Raw genomic sequence first — 26856 nt, 5'->3', positions numbered from 1 at the left:
ATTTTCTGTTGGCATATGTGATTAAAGAAGATTACTGATCCCTCACAAGTTGTTTCCTTTTAGAAAAGCAGATCTAAGTTCCTCCCTCCTGTATGGCCAGGTACTTGCTGCTATGGAATGTAAATAATTTAACTGTATTGAGTCCCTTATGATTTTTTCATGTTTACTTTTTTATGCTTTTCAAGTCTTTTATTTGAAAGTTAAATTTTAGACTTAGTTACAATCTTGGCATTCAGCATGCTTGAAAATCCTCTGTTTCATTAAATGTCTATTTTTCCCCTGAAGGATTATACTCAGTTTTGCTAGGTAGGCTATTCTTGGTTGTAATCCTAAGTCTTTTGCCTTCCAGGATATCATATTACAAACTCCTTCAACATGGTAGCTGCTAATCCTTGTTTGATTCTGACTGTGGCTCCATAATATTTGAATGGCTTCTTTCTCACTGCTTGCAGTATCTTGTCTTTGACCAAGGAGTTCTGAAATTTAGCTATAAATATTCCTGGGAGTTTTCATTTTGTGATCTCTTACAGGATGCGATCATCAGATTTTTTTCAATTTCTATTTTACCATCTGGTACTAGGATATCAGGGGTAGTTTTTCGTTATAATTTCTTGAAATATGATATCTAGACTATTTGATTGTGGCTTTCAGATAGTCCAATAATTCTTAAATTATCCCTCCTGGATTTATTTTCTAGGTCAGTTGTTTTCTATTTTTCTTTCATTCTTTTTATTTTGTTTTATTATTTCTTGATGTCTCATGTAGTTATTGGCTTCCACTTGCCCAATTCCAATTTTTAAATAACTATTTTCTTCAATGAGCTTTTGTACCTCTTTTTCCATTTGGCCAATTCTGCTTTTTAAGGAGTTGTCTTCAGTGAATTTTTGTGTCTCTTTTTGTCTTCATAATTTTCTTCCCCTGCTCTTCTTTACACATTTTTTTCTATATTATTCTTATTTGATTTTGAAAATTATTTTGAACTCTTCTAGGAATTTGTATTTATTCTTTTTCCTATTCACTTTTTTTTCTTTGAGGCTTTGCTTGTATTTCTTTTACATCACTGTCTTCTTCTGAGTTTATGTCATGATCTTCTCTGTCACCATACTAAACTTTTTATGGTCAAGTTCTTTTTTGTTGTATCCTTATTTTTTTCCAGCCTGTTTCCTGACTTTGAACTTTAAGCTAAAGTTGGGCTCTGTCCCTAGAATGGAGGAGCAATGAGGGGGGATTATCCCAAGCTTCAGGTTTTTTCCAAACTGTTGTTTTCAAAGCTAGTTCCAGGGGGCTGGAAGTTTTTGGTGCTTCCAAGGTGGGTGTTGTCATTTCACTCCTGGTCTAAGCTCTGATCCTTACAAAAGAAGTACTCTGATCCTTTGGAATCTTAATACTGTTCCTTGGGCCCCAAGTCTCTTAGGACCAAAAGTGATACTTCTTAGGACCCCTGCTCCCTTTCAAGAGCAAGTTATATTTCTCCTCAGGGGCCTTGCTCCTTCATGACTGAAAGTGCTTCTCTCAGTCCTTAAACTGTAACCCAGAAGTGAGTATAGGTCATGGAGTTGCCAAACAGCATCTATTTCTGCACTGAATATTAGCACAGGAGTCCCCCATAATCTCTTTCTGACCAGTAGCCCAATTCCCTTATCATCTCTGACTGGAAAGCTCCTAAAGCTGCTACTGCTGCTGTTGCCACTACAAAGTTCTACCACCAGTGTTGCATAAGCATGGGTTCCATGCCAGCCTCCACCCTTGTGCTACAGATCTCTCCTTCCCACCTAAAATGTCTTGGGTTAGAAGAATGTCTCACCCTCACCTTTGGTGGCTCAGTCACTCTAGAATTCAATTTGAGGCCTTATTTTAAGTGTTTTGGAGGGGAATATTGGGAAAGCTCAGCTGTAGTGCCTTCTCCATTCCAGCATTTTGGCTCACCCCTCTCTTCTACCTGTAGCTCACACTTATACAATATTTTAAGGTTTAGGAAGTACTTTACATATATATCATTTGATCCTCACAATTCACAACTCTATTATTCCCCTTTTAGAAACAAAGAAACAAGCACAACAAGTGGTGACTTGCTGAGAATCACATGGCTACAGCAGGAGTCTATCAATTACTCAACAAGCATTTATTAAATACCTACTACATCCAAAGCACTGAACTAAGTTCTGTGGGTACACAGACAAACGTCCCCAACTGACAGCATTCCATCCATTATGCCATACTCCAAAGAATCTATCTAGTATTTGTTACTACTAGTAAACATGAGGAGCTTAAGATTTCTGCTGTCGTTGCTGTTCAGCAGGCTAATTTAACAGGAAAAACAAAACTAGTATCTCTTTGACAATAACAACAAAACAAATAAGCATAAGGATTTGTAGCTAGTATGATTTGTAAAGCTCCCAAACTAAAATCTTTTCCCCCTTCTAATTTGTGCTAGCATTGGAAATATCTACTATTAGCATCATTCATTATGGATTAAGCACAAGCAGGGAGGAATAAGGTATTAACAAAGTCAATGAAGTTTACAAGTAAAGTGCTACCCACCTACTTATGTAGATGTGAAACCTATACCTACTACTCCAATAACATTTGGTTTCTAGACAAATTCTACCAGTGTGACAAGTAGAAAAAAATCTAGTATCCATTGCCCTGATAAGATCTATGATAACATAAGCCAGTCAGGATGCTGCACCTGGAGACACAGTGAAAGAAAGTCAGATCTGTTGATGATGAGTATTCTAATATCTCCTAACAACTAAGAAATAACTACAGATATCAGATTGTAGTACAGTACTCTAAGTTATCACCACTCAGGGTGATGACTGGAATTCTTCCCCATCTGCTCTTGATTCCCCAAAAAGCAATTCCTTCTGAGGGACTAGGTCAGAATGGCTCTCTCTCCCCATGATATTGCTATACATTTGAATTATGAGATTCTGAATTGGCTTGCTATTTTATAGATCACCCACAGGGTGTGATCAAGTTATCTCTGAATAGCAATATACTTTTTTGGACCCCCAAAAATAAGTGGGATTTTTTTATAATTTAAATTAAGTTGAAATTTTAAAATTTAATTTAAAATTTTAATTAAAAGTTATCAGGCATGTATTTTTTCTCCTTACCCTGCCCCCCCCTCAGTTTAAAAGGAAAAAAAACCCTACCCTTTATAGTAAGTATGCAGATTTTTATAAAATACTCAGGAAAAACAAATCACAAGATGCCTCCCCCAAAAGTCCATTACCTCTCTGTTGGACTGTGAATGAATACTATCTCCTCTCAAACCTTGATGGAAATAGTCCAGGATCTGGAACCCAAGAGCTTTTAGAAAACCATTGCTTTCAGTCCCATGGCCACATCCACCACTCTGGGAAGAAACCACTGTGGATATAGCCTGGCAATTGCTCCTATAGGTACTTACAGCTATAGCTTCTGAAGACTCAGAAAGTAAATTCTTGCCACAAAAGTCCTTGGCACTGTTGAATGGTTCTACATCAGAAACTGATAGGATTGTTATCAGTGAAACATTAAAGAAAAGATACTATAATATGCCTTGCTTCAGTGCCCTAAGGACCATGGGACCTGTCTATCTGGCTTGCAGCTGAGAACTTCCATACACGTTGCCTCCCCCATTAGAACATGAGCCCCTTGAGAGCAGCAGTTCTCTTACTTTTCTCTTCGTATCCCTAATGTTTAGCACAGTTGCTTTGCACATATTAAGTACTTTATGCATTTACTAATTTGGTTTTCTTCTTTGGCCTTCTGGAATCATGGTTAGTCATTTCATTGACTAGAGTTCTTAAGTCTTTCAAAGTTGCCTCTCTTTACAATGTCATCATCATTGTATAAACTCTTCTCCTGGTTCTACATCATTCTACATCAGTTCATTATTTCCAAGTTTCTCTGAAACGATGTTCATAATTTCTTACGCAAAATAAGATTACATTCATATACCATAATTAATTTAGCCATTTCCCAAATTGAGCATATCCTTAGTTTCCAGTTCTTGGTGACTACAAAAAGAGCTACTATACTTTTGTACATTTGGGACATTTTCCTTTTTATGTGATCTCTTTGAGGCATAGGCCTAGAAGAGATATCACTGGATCAGTGATATCAGTGCTTTTTTAAAGCATAGTTCCAAATTGTTCTCCAGAAAGGCTCCCCTGTGTGTATGTTTACCCTGTAACCCAGTATGTATCCCAAAGAAAAGAGAAAAGGACCTATGTGTATATCCACTCTTTTTGTGAAGGCAAAGAATTGGAAATTGATGGGATGCCTATCAATTGGGAAATGGCTGAACAAGTTGTGTTACATGATCGTGATAGAATACTATTGTACCTTAAGAGATAATGAGCAGGATGATTTCAGAAAAACCTGGGAAGACTTCTATGAACTGATGCAAAGTGAAGTGAGCAGAACCAAGAGAACATTGCACACAGTAACAAAATCATAAGGATGATCAACTGTGAAAGACTTGGCTATTCTGATCACAACAATGATCCCAGACAATTCCAAAGCACTCATGATGAAAAATGCCATTCACTTCCAGAGAGAGAACTGATGAACTCTGAATACAGATTGAAGCATCGTTTTTTCACTTTATTTTGCTTATTTGGTGTGTTGTGTGTGTGTGTGTATGTGTTTTCTTTTGCAAAATGGCTAATATGGAAATGTGTTTTGCATGACTTCACATGTTTAATCAGCATCAAATTGCTTGCTTTCTCAAGGACAGAAGAGGGATAGGAGGGAGAGAGAGAATTTGGACCTCAAAATTAAAAAAAAATTAATGTCAAAAAAATTTCACAGATGATTGGGAAATATTTAATGAAATATGTATATGCAGTTATATATGTGTTGTATATTTAAAAAAAAAAGACCACCAATACTTTCAGGATAGAGGCACTCCCTTTAATCTAATGACTTTCAATGACTTTTAAATTGATCAAGGAATTTTCACACCAGACTAAAGGCTATGGTTGACTGGAATTACAAAGAAAAGTTACTAAATTATTTACATCCTTTTACCTGGGACTATTTACCTTAAGAACATTATAGATGAAAAGAAAAGATTCACAGGCACAAAAGCATTCCAGAACAGCAATATTTGTAATAATAAAAAGCTGGAAACAAAATATGTGATCAACAATGGCTAATGTTTTTATGAGACAATGCAGAGTAAAGAAAGCAAAGTCAAAACTTCAAGGACTACAATGTTTAAAAAGGTATGGTGAGAGGCACCAAAACTCTAGTCAAATACTGTTCAATGTTAGAACCATAGTATGGTTCAAATTTGAAGACTATCCCTCCTGTTTTCATCAGATTTGCTAGATGATACATGTAAAATGCTTTGAAAATGCTAAAATGTTATTTAAAAATCATCATTAGGAGTGTTTCTGGGATATTATAAATGGAAACAAAATGTACCAATAAATCTAAAAAAGGGGAAAAGTTTTGTCAACTGAAAATATAAATTTATATATAGCACTTTTAAATTTTACGAAGTGCTTTTTCATCATGGCAGCAGTCCTGTAATGTCCTATTTGCCCCATTTTATAGATAAATAAACTTAGGCCCAGAGAGCCTGACTTGCCTAAGGTCACCCAGGAAGGCTAGTCCCCAAACCAGGTCCATTAATTCTAAATCCAGTACTCTTTGTACATTCCTGCAACTTCAACAGGTTTTACCTTATTCAAACTGTCAAAAGTATTAGCAGGTAACATCTTGTCAAGTGAGGCGGGTAAAGTGACTCAATCAAGCCCCATCTTTGTCCTAAAAGAGCTTTCTATTGCTATGCTTTTCCAATACAATTTCAAAATATCTCTTGAAAGGATCAAATCTGAAAACGTTTAGATCAATGGTGGAAGATTATTTTTTCTCTGTAGGACACTGAGGTCTATCTGTTACCTAAAATATACTGCAGATTTTGAGATACGCTGAAGAAACAGAAAATTCTGAGGGAAGTAAATTCTACTCTTTCCCCTTCCTAGTCAAATGACATTACAATTTTTTTTAATTAAAAGGAAAATTACCTAATTTTTTCATTTACTAAGATTTTTTGACACTCTGAAGATACCACTTAAAATTTTTTTTTTCAATGAACAAAAATCAATTCTCCCTCTCCCTGGAGAAAAAGCAAAAACAAAAAAACCCTTGTGTTGTTCATGTCCCAAAAAATATACATCTCATTCACCACCCTGAATCCATAACTTCTCTGTCAGAAGGTGGGTAGCATGTATAGGCAACACTTAATTTATACAATCTAGTTTACCTTTAATTTCTGTAAAGATAACTGGCATTTACATAGTACAAACCAATGCTTGTAAAATTTATAATGTTTACATACCTACTTCACAACAAGGAAGAAATCAAGACCCAGGGGAGGCTGTCACTCCCATAGCCACAAAGCCAGTAAATGTCAATGGGTGCCCTGATGTCCCCAACCTGCTCTAACACTTGGTGATACCCTTTCCAGGGGAATGTTTTATTTAAAATTGTAATTATTCATTCAGAAAATCTGCAAGGTATTAGACTAACTTGACAACTTCCTCTTAAAAACACAAAATATTTATAGCAAAAGCAATAGAGCACCAACATGTATAGATTATACATATGTATCTTCTAAATGTACAATAATGTACAAATAGGTAATTTGTATTAAACAGATTAAAGCGTATTCCAAGTCTTAAAAGAGCTATATAAAGGCAAGCTATCATCATCATCATAATATATAGTTAATATAGGCATAAATATATAATATATAATTAAATATAATGTAAATATATAATATATAATAAAATATATGGAAATAAATCTATACTATAAATATCAAAAATAATTATACATTATATATAGTACATACTAAATACGTAATAAATAAAAATATATATTAATTATAATACAACCCAAGAAACAAATAATAATAAATACTATTTTTAAAATACCGCCCCCTAACGGAGAAGCTAGAGCCCTACCACTGCCTCGCGCTGCCCGTTTTGCCAGGGGCGCCCTCTAGCGGCCCAAGATGATCGCTCGCTGTTCTACTTCGGACACTCAGGGACTGCAGCTCTGCACTCTAGGACCAAGCGGTCCAGGATGAGCCCGCCCCCTAGCTAGGCTCAGCAGTCTCCAGGGCGCCTGCGCGGAGGGTGGAGGGGGGGGGGGGGGGGGGGAAGCAGGCCGAGGGGAAAAGGGCCTGGGAAAGGAGGGGGCGGGGTTGTGGGAGGCCTAGGCCGAGTCAGTAGTAAATAAAGCCGAAGCCACTGCCCAGGCTTAGGCTCTGGTTCTCGCGCTCAGTGTCCAGTCGCGCGCTCGCTCGTCTCGGTCCTCACCCTAGTCCCAGCCGTGGGTGAGGGTTTTAGCGGTCTTTGGGGGTGAAGGGCTTGGAGCGGAGAAAGGCTACAAGACGGGGCGGAGGTTACCGGGCGATGGGCGTGTGGGAAACCCTGCCGGGTGGGTGACACCCGAGAGGAAAGCTCAGGTTTCGGGGAGCTGGCCAGCAACCCGCGGGCCCTGGGGGAGGGCCGTTGGAAGTGAGCAGGCCGGGAGAACGAGGGTGTCGGGGTGCTGGGTCGAGCCTCTCCTCCCTCCTCCCTAGCACGCTGGTTGGGCGGACGTCACGAGCCCGGCCTGCCCGCGGGGCGGGGGAGAGGAGCGCGGAGAAGTTAGGCCTTTCCGCCCACCCCCACCCCGAGCGTGCGGGCTGCACCCTTCAGACGGCGGCGGGTCCCGGCCGGTCCGTGCCCGCCCGCAGCCGGCTGGCGTCTCCGACTCCGAGGGCCGGCGCAGCCGAGCCCGAGGGTGGACAGGTAAAAGCCGGCGCCCGTTTCTGGCGTAGAGCCAGACGAGACGCGGGCGGAGTGTGTGAGGGTACGCGTGTGTATGCGTGGGGGGGGCGGGGAGGGGGGAGCGCAGGAAGGGGCGTGCCGAACTGCTGAGTCAGCGCCTGCGTCCCCGCCCGCCCCGGGCCCCGGGCCCCTGCCCAGTTCTGGAAAGCAGGGCTGTGCGCACGAGCTGACTGTCCTACCGCGTAGGCATCGGATCCGGTGTAGTCAGCCCTTTGGGGGCTGCTTCCTTGTCTGCTCAGCCACGGACAGCCAGCGGACGGCCTTCCCCCCCTCGCCCCCATCTTTATAAACCCCTGTTTGGGTCCAGCAGGATCTTTGGTGCCGGTGGTTGGTCTTGGTGATGCAGTTAAACCTTTCTTAAGTACCTCCTGCGTGCTAAGCTCTAGCGCTGCGGAGAGAGGCCAGGCAGCGCTGCCTTCGGGGGTTTACAATGTAGCAGACCTGGAACCAGGGGGGACCTCCGGGGGACGCTCGGCCCGTCGGGGATGCCTGCTGGGCTTCTCCGGGTCGTGGTTAGTGGGCCTGTGGTGCAGGGAGCAGCCCCCTCCCTGGTTCTCCCGTTTCTGCCCTGGTGACCTGATGGACGCGCTTGAGGCTGGGCAGAAGCCTCAGGAGCACCACCAGATGTGCATTCGCGTTTATTGTACGTTCTGTTAAGGAACCGCTTGGATTTCATTGGGAGGCGTTATTCTAAGGACAGCGTCTCGAACCTTGTCATTCTGGCTTTAATCATCAAAATGAAGCAGGTGTACTGATTTTATGAAGAACTTACTTGGAAGTGGAAGTAAGCAAAGGAAGTTTTGCTGCTTTTAATCATAAAATTAATATTTAAGCAACATCTATTGGAAGCTGCAGGAGTGTGGAACGCGCACCGGGTTTAGACCTGCGAATTATTAGATGGCTGATCTTGAGTGAATCGGCTTCTGCAAAGCCTAAATTATCTACCTAGAAAATGGGGCTGACAGCACATCACCGGCTGCCGCCTTCATGAAAAAGCACCTTGTAAAACTCAACGTGCTATGTGTAAATTTATTTTTATTTATACATTTTTTTCTACTTACCACACCCCAACAAACACTCATAATGACATTTAAATAATGTTAATATTTTCAAAGCGTCTTACATATATTAGCCAGCCAATTCGCTGAAAACAGGAATGTTTTAAACAAAAAACAGGAAGGATGCAGCCTTCAAAATGAACCATATTGCGGATATAACATTAAACAGTGTATCTGACTAGAATCTTAGTGCCTCACCTTTTAGGCAGTCCCTATTCTTTTGACTTTGCTTTCTTTATTCAGCACTATCTCATAAAAGCTGTTAGTCATTGTTGGACACATATTTTGTTTCCAGCTTTTTGTTATTACAAACATTTCTGTTCTGGGATGTTTTTGTGCCTATCGGTTGCTTTTTTTCCTATCAAAAATCTTCTTGTGGTAAATAGTCCCAGTAGTAGAATCTGTGGGTCAAAGGATGTAAATAATTTAGTGACTTTTCTTGCATAATTCCAAATTGAAATTGAACCTCTGAACAGTTAATGTGTAAAGGTTGATTTTTTTTTTTAATAACTTCAACTTTTTTAAGCTTATCTTTAGTTTTCCCTAATACAGACTATTTGGCACAGTTGTAGAAAAAAATTTATGTAAACAAATGTCATCCACTATTACCAGCATATTAAAAATTACTAAGTGTTCCAATGGATGACATATACATTTTAACCAAAATCATTAAGGATCAGCCTGGATTAGTTCAAGGGATCTTAACCTGGGACCATGGACTCCCACAGAATCCAAGTAATAGGTTTCAGGGGGTCTCTGAACTTGGATGGAAAAAATTACATCATTTTCATTAACATCTCACTAAAATTAAACATTTCCTTCAATTATGAACATAGCCAACATAACATTGTGAGAGAAGACTGCCAAAGAGGTTTGTGACACACAAAGTTTAAGAACCCCTAGTTTAATGTAAACTGGTCTGTAGGTGGCATGGTAGATGGAACACTGGGCTTAAGAGGCTGGAAGAACCAAGTCCAAATGCAGCCTTAGACCCTTGATGTCTGTGTGATTCGTAAGATTATCTGAAGGACGCATGAAATACGAGACGAAGTTGTAATTCATTCTCAAACATACGGAAAGAGTTGAACATCAGCCTTTCTCTTATTCTCTTCCCTCCTCCCCTTCAATTCTCCTTAAGTATTATCACCAGATGGGGAAGTGATGTGAACTTGAATTCAAAGACAATTGACTTTTGAGCTGAAAGTCAGACGAATAAAGGACATACAAAGCTAGAGGCCAGGGACAGTAGGGTCTTCCATACTGCAAACTTAGAAACCAGGGTCCTAAATAGGCTAGTAGGATTCCTGGGGGATAATAGTTGACTTTATAGCACTTTATAGCACATGGTAGTTAAGGTTTACAAAACATTTTTTTCATATATATTAACTCATTTGATCCCCACAACCCTATGGAATAGGTACATAGAACTTATTTGGGGAAACTGAGGTACAGGCAATAACTGGCTTGACCATTGTTCCAAGGCTTAGAATTGTTAGAGGTGGCTCATAACCAGTTCTCTCCTTTTATCTCTTTCTTTCAGCCTCCATGAACATAGAACATGATCATTCCTTACTGTATCCTCACATGTATGTGGTCTTTGGGATATTTAGATGATTAGGATTTGTTTTAAAGGAAAAAAATTCAACATGCATATAGAGAATTTTATAGATGGACTTTTAAAAAAAAAATCTTCCTTATAGTACTACTTGTGTACTTCAATTTTCTAATAAATACCCAGTCCTGTTTTCAAGGAGGAGGGAAAGGGGAAGACAGAAAGAATATGTAAGAAAGAGAACACACTATGCTAAGTCTGCTGTTGCTAAAGTCATTAGATTTCTGAGTTTGAGGTGTGTTCTGCTTGAGAATTCTGGTAGGTAAAGTTTAGGTAATATTATTTGTATGTGTCATTGGTAAGTTGGGTACTACCTACACTTTAATGTTTATCATAAAGCAGTAACAGCATAATTGAGATGATTATTACTTTGCTTGTTTTATAGCTAAAGAAATATCTGTTTAACCACAGAAAAAAATGTGCTATGTTCTGTTATTGTTCAAAGTTTGGGGCTGTCTTTTGGGAATGCCTCTCAATTGGCCATCCAATTGGCTTGTTTTTACATTATATTGAAAGCAAGTTCATTTGTTCCTTATCTTTTTGGTCATGATGTCATAAGCTTTTTGGTTATAAGGTTATAGATGCATCAAGCTGTAATTTTAAATGCTTTCTACTTCTCAAACCTTTGAAGCATGTATACAGTAGGTAGAGATGTCCCAAAAAGTAAAAATATGTTTTCTCATGCTTCGTTTGTAATAATGTATGTAAGATACCACTTCATCTTTGTTCAGTCATATTGGGATTAGTATAGACACTAGTATATAAATAAGCCATGTCCCATCTCTTGGCCATTTCGTTGATTTCCCCCTCCTCCCCATTTTTCCCTCTACTTCCTGACTTTTTTGGCTTCCTTCAACTTCCAGCTAAAACTCCATCTTCTACAGGAAATTCTTTTCTGATTCCCCCTTAATTTTAGTGCCTTCCCCTTTGTCTTGTGATGATAGTTCTCAAGCATAAGGGAAGAGGTAGAGTGCCTCTCTTGACCTTTGCTTTCTACCACTGGGCTCACAGTGTCATACTTCTCTGGTGTAGGTCTGGCTGTTTATAAGTTAAGACCTTATCTTAGTGCCTGCATTATGCCTGTGGGCCAGCCAGAGAAGTTGGAGAAAACAACTCCTTAATGAGTTTGGGTGCTGAGAATAACGTGTAAAATAAAGGAAGTCAGTTCAGTGCAAAGATTTATTGCAAACAGTAGAGGGCAGGGAGAGACACAGAAGTGGAAGGAGGAAAGAGGTAGAAAAGGTGACCCAATATACAACTCAGATGTACACACTAATATAAAGGGTAATTCATGGAAGCCACATGGCATTGGACAGCAGAGACATAAGTCCATTCAATGGGAAGGTGTGTTCCTGCTGGAGGGGAGAGTATTCTCCAAAGTGTATTTCTGGGAGTGAGGTTCTTACATTCTGACTTTGGGTAGCCCCCTTGAAGCTGGCTCATTTGCTCATCAGGGCAAAATATTTTGGGGGTTTGTTATCGGGGAGAAAAACAAACTGGTCATAGACAGAATGTTATTTGGGGTATCCAACTGTACTAACCTTCAAAAATATTGTCAATGTTTTTCCATGAACGTATTCTATAAGCTTATGGCCTCCCTTACGAGGAGATCGTCATCATGATCTCAGAATCATCAGGACTTGTCTTAGAATAGTGATTTCCTTGCATAGATTACATAAGCTATAACCTTCCTTAAAAGGAGACTGTCAATGTTGTCTCAAGACCACCAGGCCTAATGTTATAACTCTGTTGAGCATATCTTTTGTATAGTTTGTTTATGAATGGTTGTTTGCGTGTTTTCTCCCCTGTTAGACAGAGGGACTTATCTTTTCCCTTCCTTTGTATCCATAGTACTTAGCACTCTGCCTGGCTCACGTTCCTTGCTTGAAAAATGCTTATTGAGTGCCTGACTGACTGAGCATGTAGGTCAACAGCTATTTACTTTATTTCTCCCATTGGGAACCGCAGGACTTAAAAACCAGTAATAAAATGCTTAACCAGCAAAGGTTATCAATTTAATATCAAATAGTTACCAATTAGTAAAGACAGATATGTATTGTGTCCAATATTTTCAGGCATATTAAGTCATAATAACATTTCTTGTTTTGCAGTAATGGCACAAGAGCAAGAACCTGCAGATATTAAGATCATAAAAGAAGCATACAAGCAAGCCTTTGTATTTGTTAATAAAGGACTGAATGCGGACGAATTGGGGCAAAAGGAGGAAGCAAAGAATTGCTATAGTAAAGGAAGAGAGTATCTCCTCCAAGGAGTCAGTGTTCCAGCATCTGGGCCTGAGTGCACAGGTTCTGGTTGGGAATCTGCTAGACAGATGCAACAGAAGATGCGAGAAACACTGAAAAACGTCAATGCTAGGTTAGGAATCTTGGAGCAAAATCCTTCCTCTTTTGTTCCAAGTCATCTTCAGGAAGGGTCCCAATTATCTCCTGTGTTGCCCCCTCACGGAAAGCCAGAAAAACCTCTGCCTCCATCTTTGATTTCACCATCTGCACAAACAGAAGTTAATGGAAATTCTCCCTCCACAAGCATGGAGCCGCTTTCTGTGGTCAGTCCAGGATCTTTGGAAGCGCCACCTGCTTACACACCTTGTGCTACAGATGGGCACTATACTGTGTCCTATGGAACAGAATCTGGGGAATTTTCGTCTGTTAGTGAAGACTACTATGCAGTTTCTGCTCGCCCACCTCCTCTTGAGACTCTAGGAGTAGATGTAGAAGAGTTAATTTTAATACCCAGTGGAGTACAGATTTTCTTTGTAACTCCTGCGGGTGAGGTTAGTGCACCTTCATATCCTGGATATCTTCGAATTGTGAAATTCTTGGATACTACCAGTGAAGCCACTCAGAATCGGCCCCCTGCATTTCTTCAGGTAACAAGTACAACAACTGTAGAAGTGGAAACCCACCTGCCACAATGTTTTTTCTTTTGTTGTTTAATGTTTTATGCTATATCTACGCTAATAGTCAAAGAAGGTACCTTGAAAGTTCTAGTTCCTTGGAGCTCTACCACATGAAGCTTAGAGGGTTAGGATGAGCATTTGCTTTATTTGGGAGTTTTTTTAAGTAAGATGGCCATTCTTCTAGAAGAAACAAAACTACCAATCAGTTACTTGAAAACATTTATTAAGCACCTCCTTCCTGTGTGCTAGACACCATGCTGAGTCTCCATAAAAAAAAAAAGTGGTTCCAATTAAGTGTCCATGCAACTTACTTTTCTGACAAAAGGAAGAATGTTAACAATTTCAGCTAGGGAGCACTGACACTGTCTATTCTGTTTATCATGACTTTTTCCTGCTCTGTGATGTTTTCTTTCTTTACAAGGTTGAAATCAGTGTGTGGTTCTGCTTTTTCTAGAAAACTCATTATTGATCTTAAGAAATGTATTTGGTCCTTTCTATGAAGAAACTCAGTGAGACTGAATACAACTTTAACATCAGCGTTGAATTAAAGGATTGATGTTCACAGACTATGTATGCACATATATCCTCCAGCTGTAATTAGAATGTAATTAAAAAAATAAACAGCTAGAAATGTATTAAAGAAAAGAATAGGTAAAACTGAGAGATACTGTAATGGTGAATGTAAGAAAGATTGCCTTAGTGAAGAGGTCTTAAGGAGTAAGGCAAAGATTCTTGTTGCTGTTGATAATGAGGTTTGGTTTGGTTTTATAGCCGCAGTACTTTATACTTACTAAATATTCCATCTGAAATAAATGTTTATGAACTCTGGGATAAAAGAGAAAGAAGGAGGTCTGAAACACTTTTTGGTGATGTGCTAAAGGGTTTTTTCCCTCTCTCTACTGTAAAAGAGTGAGAGAATCAATTTTCAGGTATCTGCTGTGAAGAAAACAAGATGTTTGCGTGTAGTAATAGTGACTGAAGCAAGGTCATCTTGTGAATATTACACCTAATTACATGAGTCTCTGTTCTAAAAATTAGCTCTTCTAGTAAAAATTTAAGTTCCTCACACAGGATTTATCTCTGTTCATTTGCTTGGAAATGTCTTGAGTTCTTTTGGATATTCTTTTATTTTTTTAATTTATTAAACTTTAAACTTAAATACTAAAACTCAGATGCACAGTAAGAAAAGAAAAAGAACCATTATAAACTCAAATACTAAAACTTAAATATAGAATAAGAAAAGACAAAAAAGCATTGCCATGTGCACAGCAGAATGTGAAGATTCAAAATATACAGCAATAATTTCCCATTTCAAGAAAGCCTACATAATAAATGCTACACATTGTGTTCAGAGCTGTCTATCTTTTCTTTGCTTCCTTGTAAATTTTCTTTTGTTCTCTGCTGTGCACTTTTTACTTTATTCTTTTCCTTTGCTCTCCCCCCTATCCCAAGAAGGCTATAATTAAGCATAGATATATAGATATAGGTATATACACACACGTACATATATACACATATATACATACACTTACATACACACAAATATACTTAGATATCTATAACCCTACTCATATATAGACATATACCTTCCGATGAATCTATGTAAGAATGTACTTGTTTGTCCTCTGTTTTTTTAAGGGTAGAGACATCTTCCTTCATAAGTACAAGTCTTCCATATTTTTCTCAGTTGGCCAAACACATCATTTCCTATGCCATAGCAATATTCCAACCTTATACTATAGTTATTTTAAATAGTCTAAAACAATATTAATATTGCTGACATATGTTGTAGTTTCCTTATTTTTCTCTTTTGATTAAATTGAATTTAGCTTTAACTTTGTCTGAGATCATGATTACTACACTGCTTTTTTTTTTTTTATAAGTTCTATCCCTGATCTTTATCCTTTGGTATTCTTAAATTAAAATTGTGCCCTAAACTTCATTTTAACTGTTTTTTTTTTTTTAAAGGGAGTATATTCAAGTATTTGTGGAAAAAAACCATTAGGGGAGTGCAGTTTGTTTTCTCTCACATCCCACCCCCAATTAATGTTCAGAAGTGAAACTGTTAGAGCTCAAATTAATTTGTCTCAAAAACTACTAACATTGTTCTTCCTATACTGTTGAGTTTGGTTGTAAAGTAATAGCTTTCTTTCTTGGCTTATGAAGTGAATTTTGTTTATGGTAAGTAAACAATAGGATCCTACTAAAGGTTCCCAATGCTTTTCCTCTAAGCTTTACCAATAGCAGATCTTGTCTATGTTAAATATTTGGAATTTTTCCTTCTGAAAAGTTTATCCCAAAAGATTTTTTTTTAATGTCTTTTGTAATTGTAAATGTATTCATAATAATATAAAAGGGAATGGGATAATTTGTAAAATAATTTGATAGTGATAATCTGCTTTTTAAGAAGGGGAGGGATTTTAGGAGTGAAGTTTACTTATCTTTGGATATCTCACAGCATGAAAATTGTACTATTCAACAGTGAATTCACACTTTTAATTTGAGCTGTGATTTTATAACCAGTGGCATAGTTTTTCTGTTTTAGCTCCAAATTTGATCCATTAGGCTAGGCCACATAAAATTATTGTACCACAGTATCAGTTCTTTGTTGATAAACTCTCTTACTTCCAGGTTTATACTTTACTCAAAGAGATGACTAGTTTGAATAATAAAAAGCTTAGCTTACTAGGAATATTGCTTATTTTTAAGCTAGTCCCATTGTTAGTAAAATTTAACTTTACCTAACATTGGCTAAGAGTACATATAGTTTAACTTTTTAATAAACTTAGCCATTCACTATACTGATCATTCTAACAAATTAAAATTTTATCTTTAGTGTTGAATGTAATACCTCTTAAGATTTCTGCAATGTCATATCAAAAACTTGTCTTTGAAATGTTAATTTTCTGTTATTTATGTTATTGATTGGAAAATCTGAGTAAATATTAGTCCTACTAATAGAAATAATGTTTCACTTTAGGTTTGTGATTGGTTGTATCCTCTGATGCCTAATCAGTCTCCTGTACTGAGCTGCAGTAGTGGAGTCTACATGTTTCCAGACACAACATTACAGATGTCAGGATCCTGTGTGGGTGTAGTCTTGTCTTCTGAAATACCCACAGAAGATCGAGAGCTCTTTGAGGATCTATTGAAACAAATGTCTGACCTTCGAGTCCAGGTAACATGTATAACAATATCAGTATGTACATTGACATAAAAGTATTCTGGTAAATAGTGCAATCTGCTCTTGTGTCATAAGAGTGGGAAGCCAGGCATAAGTTTGAGAAGGACAATTCACTTTTATTTTCTTTCTACATCTGGAGACTAAAAAGTTGTTATACACAAAGACCCCATTCCTGCTCAGCTTCTCTTATTGAATACAGTACCCTACTGAGTCCAGATGTTAAAAGTGAAGTTAATAGGAGCAGTGATAGTTGGTCTAACAGAATGCTAGGTACTAGCTTAGATAGAAACTTGGAATAGATCATAGAGCCACAAGGTTAGAGCTGGAAGAGATCCTAAAAGTCCTTTATTTGATAAATAAGGAAATAGACCAACAGAGGTAAGTAAATGGTAGAGTTGGGGTTCAAACCTAGCCCTCTGACTGCAAATGAAATACTTCCCCCAGACCTGATCTTTGCTGAAGAAAGAGGTGTAGTGGTTATGGAGGACAGTTTTATACAGTTGTAGAGAATTTAGGGATCAAAAACAGGAAGGAAGTACAACTGGTTTTTAATATTATTACCTTGTGAATTATTTTTTCCTAACCTGGTCTTCTTCATTTCCCCTCCCTCCTTAGTGGGGAAACTAAATTAATATTTATATCATTTGGTTGATTGGTTGGTTGGTGTTCAGGGAGGACCAGTACCTTTGGTGTCCATCTGTTCCACCCAACTCTCACTTGTGGCTCCAAGAAGCTGCAGCATGTGCAGCGGCCACACCCCGGTAAGCTGATTTTAGCAGACGGGATAAACCAGGTTAAGGGTAACCAGGAATTCTCAGACCCATTGGTGAGTTAGAGGAGAATCTACCCCAGGCATATGAAGACTTCTCTGGTGGAATGGGTGGATGAGAACAATTTGTTCCAATGGCCATGAAGGCAGATGAAGCAATGTGAAGTGCTGGGTTAGACACTGAAGATGCCAAGGTCAGCCACCGCCTCCTGAGCCATCGCCAGCCATCTTGACCGTGTCCTGCCACTGGACTATGACTCCAGAGGAGAGAGTGAGGCTGACGACTTTGTACAACTGCCTCACTTAAATCCAATTTACATACAAATCAAAAGACATCATCCATACCACATAACTATTATGCTTCAAAGTCCTGTGGCGACAAGCAAGTGATGAAGCAGCAGGTGCGGATACACTGGGAGCTAAAGTCACAACCCTACACACAGGCAGCCCAGGTCATAGGTTCATTTCTCATTGGAAGCAGCGGTGGGACTTGGCAGTCCCCTGGGTGTCTGAGCAGCCTTTCAATCACGCTGCTCACCTCCTGGTGTGAGGAAGGGAACTAGAATAGGTGCCCTAAACATTGTCTGCTTACCCAACTCTGGCCTGATTACTGCAGCAGGCAGGGAATCCCACCATGTGGTCAAAACACACACAAAAAAGTGTACAAAAACATCTGCAAAGATGATTCCACTCACCATCGGCCCATGGAACATGCATACACTGATAGGCACTCTCAAGGTCTCTCTCAAGAACTTTGGATTTCACTATGCAACGTGGGAGACATTGGCAAAGGACCGTTAAGCATGGCATGCCCACATCAGGATGGGTGCTATGCCCTATGAGCAAAGCAGAATTGAGATAGCACCAGGTAAATGTAGGATGCACAAATTTGGAGTAACCACCCCAAATGTTCACATGGACTATCTGTGCCCAACCTGTGGTAAGGCATTCCAAGCTCATATTGGTCTGATCAGCCACAGTGGGACACACTGAAATTTCACTTTATCATGGTGATGTCATTTTGGTCCTCTTCAAGAATGAAGGACAGCAGCCAAGGCAATGGGAATACAAAAACAAAGGAGGAAACAATCTCAGCTTTCAAAGAGCTTATGTTCTATCAGAGGAAGGCAACGCATATATGTATAAGTATGTACAGAATAAATATATGCCCCCCCAAAAGTGTAGAAGAGGAATAATATCTATAACATATGTAAATCTCTCTAGGTTTGTTTGCTTATTTGTAAATGAAGGAATTGGACTAGATGATCTAGATTCATCTAGGGACATTAAATCAAAATCGACTTTGCTAGTGCCTTCCTTTCCCAGTCATGTGGGAAGATGGAACACAGCAACAACATCCCACGATAGTAACTCTTCTCTCACTGTTAAGCTGTAATTTTCCTCTACTGATGTCGTTTTGCTATATTGTAATAATTCTGTCTTTTCTTCCACACAAAATATGCTTCCTTTTATGAACTATGGATTCTCTCACTTTGGGTGGAATGGGTGAATGAGAACAATTGGTCATGTCACAGTCTTGAAAGTAGATGATTATTTCAGTGATGTCATCAGTGTTGAAACTGACCTCCTCTGCTTCTCCACCTCAAGGTACCCTGATATCACTCTCCACACTCTCCTGCTTTCTTTCAGGATCTGGCAGTGAGGTGGTCTTCCTCCTCGTCAAGATTAGCCCCTCTAAGTGTTCCCTTGATCCTTTGCCCTTCTGTCTTTTCCGGTAGATTGCCCTCTCACTCTCATCTCCCTCTCGTGTTTGTCACCTTCACCTTCTCATCTTCAGCCTCTCTCTCTTCCCTCTCCCTATCAGTGTTTTCCATCCTTGCTGCCAATAAACATGCCCAAGTTTTCTCCATCCTTAAAAAGCATTTATTAGATTCTACTGTCTCTTCATACTATTATTATATCTTTCCTCCCCTTTTCAGCCAGATTCTTTTGAAAAAGCTATTATCACTTGGTGCTTCAGTTCCTTTCTTCTTGTACCTCAAACCTTTGTTGTTTGGATTCCAGCCTCTTAACTGAAATTATTCTCTCCAGATTTACTGACAATCTCTTAATTGTCATATCTGATGGCCTTTTCTTGGTCCTCATTACCTCTCTATATTTGACACTTTTGACAGGCCTTTTCTGGATATTCTCTCTGGGTTTTCCTGACACTGATTTTTCCTGATTCTCCTCCTATATGTCTGACCTCTCCACAGTTTCCTTTTGTTGACAGTGGATAGAATCTAACAGAATTTAGTGCTCAGAGAGGTTGTTGTGACTTCACAGGTAATGTTATGCCTTAGATGAAGGGAAATCAGAGCTCTTGGGTACAACCAGAATCCAGAAGAGAGGGAGGGCAATGGACCTGAAAAGGAGATTCCATTGTGTATAAGAAAGAAAATGGTTTTGGGGAAGACTAGAGGTAGGAGAGGACTGAATTCAGGCAAATTTCTACCATGGAAGCAATAGCCTTTTACTAGCCTCACTGCTTCTCAGAGTACTTCTAAGAGTGATTGCAACTTCTAAAAGTGAGACAGAAAAGGAGAGGAAGGGGGTAAGATGCATAAGGCATTAACGTAAAAATTATTTTTAAAAGACAGAACTCAAAATTGGTATTTTAGAATTTTTATTTCTGTGAGGAACACAAAGAGACTAAAGAAGCAATGAATAAGTATGAAGAATAAAAGAACAGACGAAATGGCAAAAGAATTAATGAAGAGAACAGGGTAAAGAAATCTTTTTTAAGAAAAAGACATAGAAACTTTTTTTAAAGCCACGTAAATGAAGAAGAGAGAAGGGAAGATTTTAATTAAACTACTTAGCTGTGAGGGGGAGTAAAGAGAAAAATTAGATAATTAAATAAAGGGAAGAAAGTTTCCTTGGTTAACTCATTATCCATGTAATATCCCCTGTCTGCTGTCAGATCTCTTCTGTTCTTTCTATACCCTCTCAGGTAACCTCATCAGCTCCCATGAATTTAATTATCTCTGTGCTGTAACTCTCAGATCTACATATCCAGCTCTGGCCTGCCCCATGTGTTTTAATTCCACATCAACAACTCCCTATTGGACATCTCAAACTCAGCATATCTAAACCTGAATGCATTATCTCCTCTTTCCAAACCCATCTCTCTACCAAACTTCCCTATTTCTGTTGAAGACAATACCATTTTTCTAGTTACCCAGGTTCATAATTTCAATATTATCTTGTTTTTCTCACTCTATACATTCAGTCTTGAATTTTCTTCTGTGTATTTTTAAAAATGTTTCATTGACATGCTTTCCTTTTTTTGCATCATTATCATATCCATCACTCCCTCCCATAAGTCTCACCTTCTATTGTAACAAATAACTGTAGTCATGCAAAACGATTGCATACATTGACCATGTCAGCAAATATATATTTCATTCTGTAACTTTATTCCCTCACTTCTGTGCCGGGAGGTAGGAAGCGTGATCAGTGTTCTAGAGTTGTGATCAGTCAAATCATTGATCAGAGTTCTTCAGTCTGTCACAATTATTTTTCTTTACAGTGTTGTCGTTATTGTATAAATGTACTTTGGTAGAATCTCAAATTGAAGCAAATATTATAGAAAACAAATCAGAACTGTAACCAAAAAGTCATTAGACTTTGACACCAAACTTCAACCTGATGATACTATTACTGGTTCTGTTTGCTCTACATTGCATCAGTTCATGCAGATCTTCCTAGGTTTCTCTGAAATCTACTCCTTTGATCATTTCTTGAAGTACAATAATATTCCATACATTTGTGTGCCATAATTTGTTCAGCCATAAATCAATTGATGGACACCCACTGTTGCTAGTTCTTTGCTATAGCAAAAAGTATAAATATTTTTGTGCCTCTGCATTTGTATCTTCTCTGTGGCCTTTTTTAATCCATATTTTTTAGCTAGCCAGTAGGTACTGTGTTCTGCCACAATCAGATCACACTTGGTATATTGAATTCAGTTCAAGGTAACTCATTGGGAGTTTGTGAATTCCCTGTTGCTAGATGTCTTCAAATAGAGGCTGGTTGAAATTAGTTGTGATTTTCTTAAGGTATGGGTTGGAACAAATGTTGTTTCTTTCAATTCTGAGGTTCTTTGATGTCCTATTTTCTGAACTTTTATGTATAAGCTCAGTACCACATTTAGGCTAGCCAATAATCAATTGCTGCTGATTTTTAAATTGTATAAACTTTGTGGCACCAGTTAAACTATAATCTTCTTAAAGACAGGAACTTTGTCATTTTTTTTTTTGTGAGTGAATAGCATACTTCTTGATTCTGGATTAAACTTAAAATGAATGAGCTTCCCACAAATAGGTTAATCCTCTTGACCTTTATGGGAAATATCTCTGACCTCCCTTCCACTATATCAAAATCTTCCATTGGCCTGGAAAAATCTGTGTCTACCAATCTGCTCTGGATGCCACTTGCCAGTGTCTTCTGGTTACTTCATTCCTATTCAGTTCTGGGTTGAGCTAGTTGACCAATGAACTCCAAATGTAAAGTTCTGTCAGTATTCTATGATTCTGTGACATGTTTGGTAACAGACGCCATTCTATGCCCAAATCAGTAATGTGTATTACATATATAAATCTTAGTAACATCAGATGAAAGGCAGCATGTTTGCAGCAGAAAGTTTAGAAGGCCTAGAACCAGGATGTCTGGTTCAACTCCCATTTTTATCATTTAATAGCTGCACAAATGTTGGTAATTCACTTGACATCCCTGAGCTATGACTTTTGGAACACCGTGTGTGTGTGTGTGTGTGTGTGTGTGTGTGTGTGTGTGTGTGTGCACGTGCGCGCATGCATGCTATTGCTTATATCAATAACTTATTAATATAAATAACCTATTAACGTAAAGATACACAAAAAAGATGGCTGCAGCTTAGTGACAGCCAGAAATCATTTCTGATATTGGAGAAGGAAGAAAAGGGCAGATGTTGAAATGACAAAGAAATAAAAGAATTGGTTCTTGTCCAGTAGTGGTTTTTTTTAATCTTCCCAAGAGGTTATTATCATTACTATAATCAATTTATCATCTGTAATAGTTTCCAGTTGCCTCTTTAACAGGCACTATTCCTAAAGATTTTTTTCCCTTCATTTTCATTCCAGATAGTACTCGTTCTTCGATCATTACTGCAGTGAATTATCTTTTACCCAGTTGCATTCTGACTACTTCCCACTTTTATTGTACTTCTAGTAGATTGAATTTGTCCAATTAAGCAGATTTGGATATTTCCAATAAAGTATATTTCTATGCCATAGACTGTGACCATACTCTTAAAACTAGGAGTATATTAAATATTCAGTAAACATTGGACCAACTTCTACTAGTTTTTAATAAATATTTTTAATGCCAGAAAATTGTATTTCCCATAGCAGGTAAGTGGGGAAAAATTAAGTTGCATGTATTACAATGAAGGCTCAAAACCTCGTAATGACACAAATTCCTTACGTTGACTCTGATAATGGAAGCAGAAACATCAAGAGTCAAGTGGATGTCATATGGCTGTTTAATTTAATTATTTATTATTTAATTCTGTATTTGAATATCCTTAACATTTCTAGAAAAATGCAAAGTATAGCCCTGACCAAGGTCAGTGTGAGTAAAAATTTCCAAAAAACTAGAGCTGCCCAAAGTTGTGAATTGAAAATGCTACCTCATCCCTCCAGAATATAGCAAAATGCAGCTGTCAATTTGAAAACAAATAAATGGGCTTAAAAAAAAAATAGATGTAACAAAACCCTTTTGATGTGTAGCCTTTGCATTTTTTTCATAAAAGGACCCCTTACTCATCACCAACTTTGTTCACAGTTCCAACAAGCATGGCTGTCTGCTTTCTAACTCTTCAAAATGTTAGAAAGGGGGTCAGAAGATGCTATAGGCAGAAATGCTGACCTCAAAAACCAACTTAACAGTAAATGAACAAAGTAGAAAAAACAGGCATAAGAATTCAGTTATAGCAGTCTTCAGTCATTCAGTTAAGAGCAAATAACCATAAATTATAACTGAGAGCATCAGTGTTTTACAGATGTAATTATTGTTGTTTGTGTTTGGTGATCTGTAGTCCTCCAAAAGCAGTTACACTATATTCAATATAATTATAATAGGGTAGGCCCAAGTAATCTCTAAAACTCTGCTACTGAGAATAACTCAATTCTCCAAGAGTTCCAGGTTCCCAAATGATTATACAAATAAGTATGCATTATTTGGGCTATAAAAAAGGTAACCTAGTATATCAGAGAGTGTTAGGCATGGAATCAGAGAGATCTGGGTTGAAATCCTGCCTCTTAATACCAGTTAGCTGGGCAAATTCCTGCCTTTTTTCTTAATCTGTATTTTTTTTTTTTGTAAGCTCAGGTACTAATCTTTTGTTAACATAATTAGGGAAGGAAGATAACTGAGACCTCAGCCTAAATTCTCTTAAATTTCTCTTTTCAGTGACACAAATACTTTTTAATCTTAATAATCTTAATACTTAATAATCTTACTACTACCTTTTCCTTTTCCTGTTTTTCATCTTTAGCTTCCAAGAAACTGAATATCAAATTTGGCTTTTACCTGCAATTTCAGTTTATTTCTTATTTATTGGACTAGTTCATAACATTATTTAGTCTGTTTTGGGAAACTGTCTTTAGTATTAGATAGAAACAAATTTCTAAATCTCCATAATTTAGATTTTAATGTTCTGTGGGTGTTGCCATTAAATTGAAAAGAAAAGTAATGTGTTCTAAATGAATAAGTTCTCTGAACTTTAAAGTACATTATATACCTTAGTATAGATACATTTACATTCCTACTATGTACAGTACATTGTTCTTGATGCTGGGGGAGAGAGTTCAGTTAAAATTTCAAAGCATATAATTTTATTTGTTAAAAACTTTCATGAGCTTGTCTTGGGGTTAGATTTTTTTTTTAGTTGACCTTTGTAAAGTTACATGGCTACTCCTAAGGAGGTAATAACACCAAAATTCAGGGTTTAAATTCTCAGGGACACAGGGAACAAAAACTGTTTGCCAGAGCCAAATTTAGTGGTCTCCCCATTAGTTGGTATGAATTTGACAGCAGGCCCTTGCTGGAACCATAATTGAAGCCTTTACAAAATGGTAGGATCTTCTAATGCTTTCATCCCCTGAGTTAGCTTTTGAGAACCTAAGGTCAAAAAAAGTTACAATAAAATATCAGAGAAGTAATTTTATGAATTTAACAAAACCAGAAGGAAGGAAAACAAAAGAAACTTGAGTCTATGTAATGCCTGTTGTCTGTTACTTTTGACAAGTGTGGCACAATTTAATACTGCTCAAGGAGAGGACTTAAAAATACATGCTACTTAAGAAAATGCATGCTAGTTCGCAGTAAGTTTGATCCTTTATTCTCTAGGCCAGCGGGAACAGGGAAAACAGAGAAGAAATACAAATGCCTGGAGGAATGAGAATACCCTTTGTTCCACTGAAGGAACAGCATAGCAAGAATTTGAGGAAATTGGTCCCTTCTGACCAAGGCATTAAAGATGGTGACCATAAAGAAGGAAGTGAGACAAAAGTAAGTAAATTAAAGGAGTAGGGTTATTCTGCTGTAGAAAAATTTCCAAGAAAGGTAGTTACAAAATATGGAGAAGTAGAAATACTTAATTAAAAGCTGGAAGGAAGAAACAAAAAACAAGGTAATGGAAGTCCTGTGAATCCATCACATGGGGTGACTGACTGTACCTTCATAATCACTGCTGGCTAATAGATTCTTGTGGTAACTACTGTAAGGCACACAAAATTTGGAGTAATGTCATAATTTCAGGAGAGGAACTATCATATTTACTTTCATGTTTTGTTTCTCCTGGTATTCTAAAATAGATTGAGGGGAGGCATAAGGAATTATTTGAGGAATCTAGTCCTCCAATTGCAGTGACACAGTAATTTTCATTAATCTTTGACATTCTCACCTCCATTTATTAAAATATAATTCACCTATAGTTACAAAATAATCACTAGTAATTAATTAAAATGTCTAACATTTCTACCTTTCATTTTAAATCTGATTAAAGCAAAATAACAATTTTAGGTAAGGTTCTGCGTGTCTATGGGAGAGGAACATGGTTTTTCAAATGTTGTGAAAGACTTTTTCCTTTAGCATTTCTTTGCTTTAAAATATTATACATTTATGTCTTAAACATATCTTGGTTCACAAGTAGAAGGATTGAGCCTTTACTGTATTCCTGACTCTGCATATGTCTTCATAGACTATAGGTATGTTGTCAGACTGACAGCCCAGGGGTGCTGGGAGAGGTACTAGTGCCAACTGTCCTGGGGGCGGGGGGGCAGCATTCATTCAGACATGAGGACTGATCTGCTTCTGAATGCTTTGATTGAACTCTCTGAGGCTCCCTAAGATAAAGCATATTCCTTTTTCAGACAAATTTTGGTTAGTAAAAGTCGCAAAACAAAAAAGAGAGCAGGGTCACTTTTTCCTTCTCTTAATGGGGAGATAGTATACAGGAGGGTGAAAAGATTTAGTAAAATAAAAGAGCCATTAGAAATCATTTCCCTTTTTTAATGCATTAAACCTGTCTTCTCTACCATTTGAAATAAAATTTAATTTTTTCATAGCTTTACAGTTCTTGCCTGCCTTCTTCCTCTGAAAAGCTATGTAAGTTGACAATGAAATATTTGCTCTTAACGAAGAAAAACAAAGTAAAATGTTATTGCCAAATAGTAGAGACTTCTGGAGGGGTCCCAGAGCTAAGGAAGAATTTAGTCTTTAACAAAGGGAAACAGTAAAACTTTTTAATGATCCAACGTCATAGATTTTTATGGGAGGCAAGTTTGGAAGAATTCATATTTTTACAAAGGAAAACAAAGTGAAAACTTTTATAGCTAGATGCTTTTTCTTTTGTGTACCTGATAATTTTTATTTTCTTCTATAAAAAAATTTATAGACTGTTACCTGCTTTTTATATTAGCCATTTGTAGAAGATTTTAACTTTTAAAAAATGTAGTTCCTGCCCCTTACATCCACCTGCACCCCAGGGGCCTTCTGTATTAGGATTATATTGTTTTTTTCTCATTTCTCTATATTTTGTTTTTTATTTTATAAGTATTATTGAAGGATGAGAACCAGATGTTTTTTAGATTTTTAGAAGACTGTGTATGCATACATATATTTGAAATTTAATTATTTGCATATTTTTGTGTTTGAAGTATGTATTACATAAAATGCATAAAATGCTTTCAGCATTACACTTGGAAGCATACACTGAAGTTGTATGAGGTTTGTTTACTATTTTGTGATGACCAGGCTTTCTGGTGATACATTTATTGAATAAAAGAATGACAGAGAGGTTTTTGTTTTTTGTAATCTCAGAAAGAAAACCATACAACAAAGCTTTTTTTGTTGCTGTGAGTTGTGAACAAAAAATAAATGGATGCAGGCTGCCAGTATGCTACCACACAAAGCAGAAGAGAATGTG

At 37.8% G+C, this 26856-nt stretch overlaps 1 protein-coding gene across 10 annotated transcripts in view; it reads left to right on the top strand.

Moving 5' to 3' along the window:
* Nucleotides 1–7258: 7258 nt before the first annotated feature.
* The window catches only part of SPART (spartin), a 45246-nt gene continuing 25648 nt past the window's right edge, over nucleotides 7259–26856 (top strand). For 2 of the 10 annotated variants that reach the window (XM_072611915.1, XM_072611923.1), the window contains exons 1-4: nucleotides 8435–8625; nucleotides 12623–13401; nucleotides 16412–16609; nucleotides 24777–24938. In XM_072611915.1, coding sequence (XP_072468016.1) covers nucleotides 8601–8625; nucleotides 12623–13401; nucleotides 16412–16609; nucleotides 24777–24938 — 1164 coding nt within the window. In that variant the 5' untranslated portion in view covers nucleotides 8435–8600. Of the gene's footprint in view, nucleotides 7343–7371; nucleotides 7447–7679; nucleotides 7864–8434; nucleotides 8626–12622; nucleotides 13402–16411; nucleotides 16610–24776; nucleotides 24939–26856 lie in introns of those variants that run through there. The other 8 variants (XM_072611920.1, XM_072611925.1, XM_072611919.1 and 5 more) reach the window with 7 other exon arrangements.

Source organism: Notamacropus eugenii, chromosome 5 (assembly GCF_028372415.1).
Source record: "Notamacropus eugenii isolate mMacEug1 chromosome 5, mMacEug1.pri_v2, whole genome shotgun sequence".
Lineage (NCBI taxonomy): Eukaryota > Metazoa > Chordata > Mammalia > Diprotodontia > Macropodidae > Notamacropus > Notamacropus eugenii.
Note: the sequence above shows the minus strand (reverse complement) of the source record. Positions and strands in the feature narration are given on the sequence as shown.